This window comes from Bison bison, unplaced genomic scaffold, assembly GCF_000754665.1.
Source record: "Bison bison bison isolate TAMUID 2011002044 unplaced genomic scaffold, Bison_UMD1.0 scf7180017864527, whole genome shotgun sequence".
Taxonomy (NCBI): domain Eukaryota; kingdom Metazoa; phylum Chordata; class Mammalia; order Artiodactyla; family Bovidae; genus Bison; species Bison bison.
In genome coordinates this window covers 354980-357117 of record NW_011495078.1, presented here as the reverse complement: position 1 = coordinate 357117, position 2138 = coordinate 354980, and the positions used below count along the sequence as shown (strand labels likewise).

Genomic DNA, 2138 nt, shown 5'->3' with positions numbered 1-2138 from the left:
TTTCTTCAGTGCTCAGCTTTGTTTATAGTCCAACTCTCACATCCATACGTGTGTACATGTGTGCACATACATGTGTACATATATAGGATTCCTTTAGACTTAATGAAACAATGAAAACGACTCCTTGCCCCCTTGCTGGGGTTTTTGAGAACTTGGTTTTGGAACTTTTTTTTTTTTTTCAGTTTTTTAGCTCATTTAAAATGACACATTTCTGGGCTTCCCTGGTGCTGCAGTGGTTAAGAATGCAGGGGCACCAGTTTGATCCCTGGCCCTGGAAGATCCCACATGCCACGAGGCAACTAAGCCTATGCACCACAACTACTGAGCCTGTACTCTGGAGCCAGGGAGCTGCAACTACTGAAGCTTAGAGCTGGTGCTCAGCCCAACCAAAAATAAAACGACCCATTTCGAGTTTGTTCATAGGTAGCGAGTGGTTCAGGGATAAAAGACTGGATTGAGTTAAACCTGGATAAAGTTAAAATGGATTGAGTTAAAACTGGGTTACTCCCAGTGGCTGCCCGCGACTCCCCTCTCTCTTAATGCCTCAGTTACTCCATTCTCATTTGTACTTGAAGTACTGGGAAGGTGCTACGAATGAAAAATATAGTCAACATGATTAAGTCGAAAATATGAAAAGACATGGCACTTAAAAATCAACCTGTATATGAATTATTCTAACCAAAGGTACTTCTGCCTGCATATTTGTAAAAGGAAAACATGGTTGCTGTCCCATTGAGCGCTTCAAAAAATGAGTGAAGATTATATTGGAAACATTGAGGCCCTGTTTTGTGAGTGCTGAGCGTCTGAGTTACTCTAGTCACTGCAACCTGAACACTAAGGGCAGGTGAATTGAAACTTCTTTGCGGCCAATTTCTTCTCTCAACTCTGGGGCATGCATTCTACTTCGTAGGGGAAAGCCATGTGCTGATTTGTGCTGTCATTTCCTTGCTTTTTCTTAAATGTAACTGGTATTCTCTGACGAAAGGTTCAGATTTCCTTGGAAAATAAAAGGCTGTGAACACTATTGGGCTTCCCACGTGGCACAGTGGTGAAGAATCCACCTGTCAATGCAGGAGACTGCAGGTTGGATCCCTAGGTCGGGAAGATCCCCTGGAGTAGGAAATGGAAACCCGCTCCGGTATTCTTGCCTGAAAAAAACACTGTCAAGCGCGCGTGTATAATTTTCTGGAACGTTTCTTCTCCGCGGGAGACATTCCGCCCTGCCCCGGCCCGTTCAAAGCTCTTACTGAGGCTAAGCTCGCGCCCCGAATTTCCCGCTGACCGCGGCTCCAGGCCCACGGCCCGCCCAGCGCAGCTCGGGTCCGCCTCCGGCCCGCGCGCGCCCCTCCCCCGCCCGCGTCTTCGGCCCCGGCGGCGGGAGGGGACGCAGACGCGGAGCCCGGGGCGGGGGAGGGGACTTGTGGCCTCGCAACGGTGGGGGCGGCCCAGTTCTCGCGAGGTTTCCGCTCTGACGGGAAGCGGCGGCACCGCCGCGTGGGGTACGGATGCGCTCGGAGGATGGAGCCGGGGGCCCCGGTGTGGCCGTTGCTACGCGGGGTCCGAGCGGGAGGGAGAAACCATCATCCGCAGAAAGCCAGTTCCGCCGGGAGTCTCCGCGGCGGGAGGCCGAAGCGCCGCTGGCCTCCTCTTCCAGCTGTGGGAGCGGCGCAGGCAAACCTCGCGAGGAAAAGAGGACGGTCTTGAGCAAAGTGAGGGCGGTGCGGGGGCGGTGCGGGGCCGGCAAACCTCGCGATAAGAGACTGCCCTGAGCAGTGAGGGGGCCAGGGGGCGGGCCGCTGGCTCTCCAGCACCGCGGACAGCGGCGTCTGGGCGGCGAGGAAGCGATTGGCTGCCCACTGCAGCGTACTTGCTCCCACTCCAGTGTTCTGGCCTGGAGAATTCCATGGACTGTGTAGTCCATGGGGTCATAAAGAGTCGGACGCGACTGAGCGACTTTCACTTCGATTTTTCTGACTCTGGAGGAAGAAAAGTCAGTTCAGCCTGTGGGTGTTTCCCGGCGAGGCTGGACGCTGGGGCCTGCCAGTGCCGCGAAGTAGCTTTCCTCGCTGAGGAGAGCCGGGCGGGTCCTGCGGGGCTGCAGGCGGGCGGGCGGCTCTCCTCAGCGAGGAAAGCTACTT

The 2138-nt window shown here is 54.7% G+C and overlaps 1 protein-coding gene across 2 annotated transcripts in view; it reads left to right on the top strand.

The window, feature by feature from the left end:
* The first annotated feature begins 1444 nt into the window (after window positions 1-1444).
* UPF3A (UPF3 regulator of nonsense transcripts homolog A (yeast)) overlaps window positions 1445-2138 on the top strand; it is an 18897-nt gene continuing 18203 nt past the window's right edge. For both annotated transcript variants that reach the window (XM_010831432.1, XM_010831431.1), the window contains exon 1: window positions 1445-1709. In XM_010831432.1, the coding sequence (XP_010829734.1) occupies window positions 1506-1709 (204 nt within the window). In that variant the 5' untranslated portion in view covers window positions 1445-1505. The remainder of the gene's footprint in view (window positions 1710-2138) is intronic.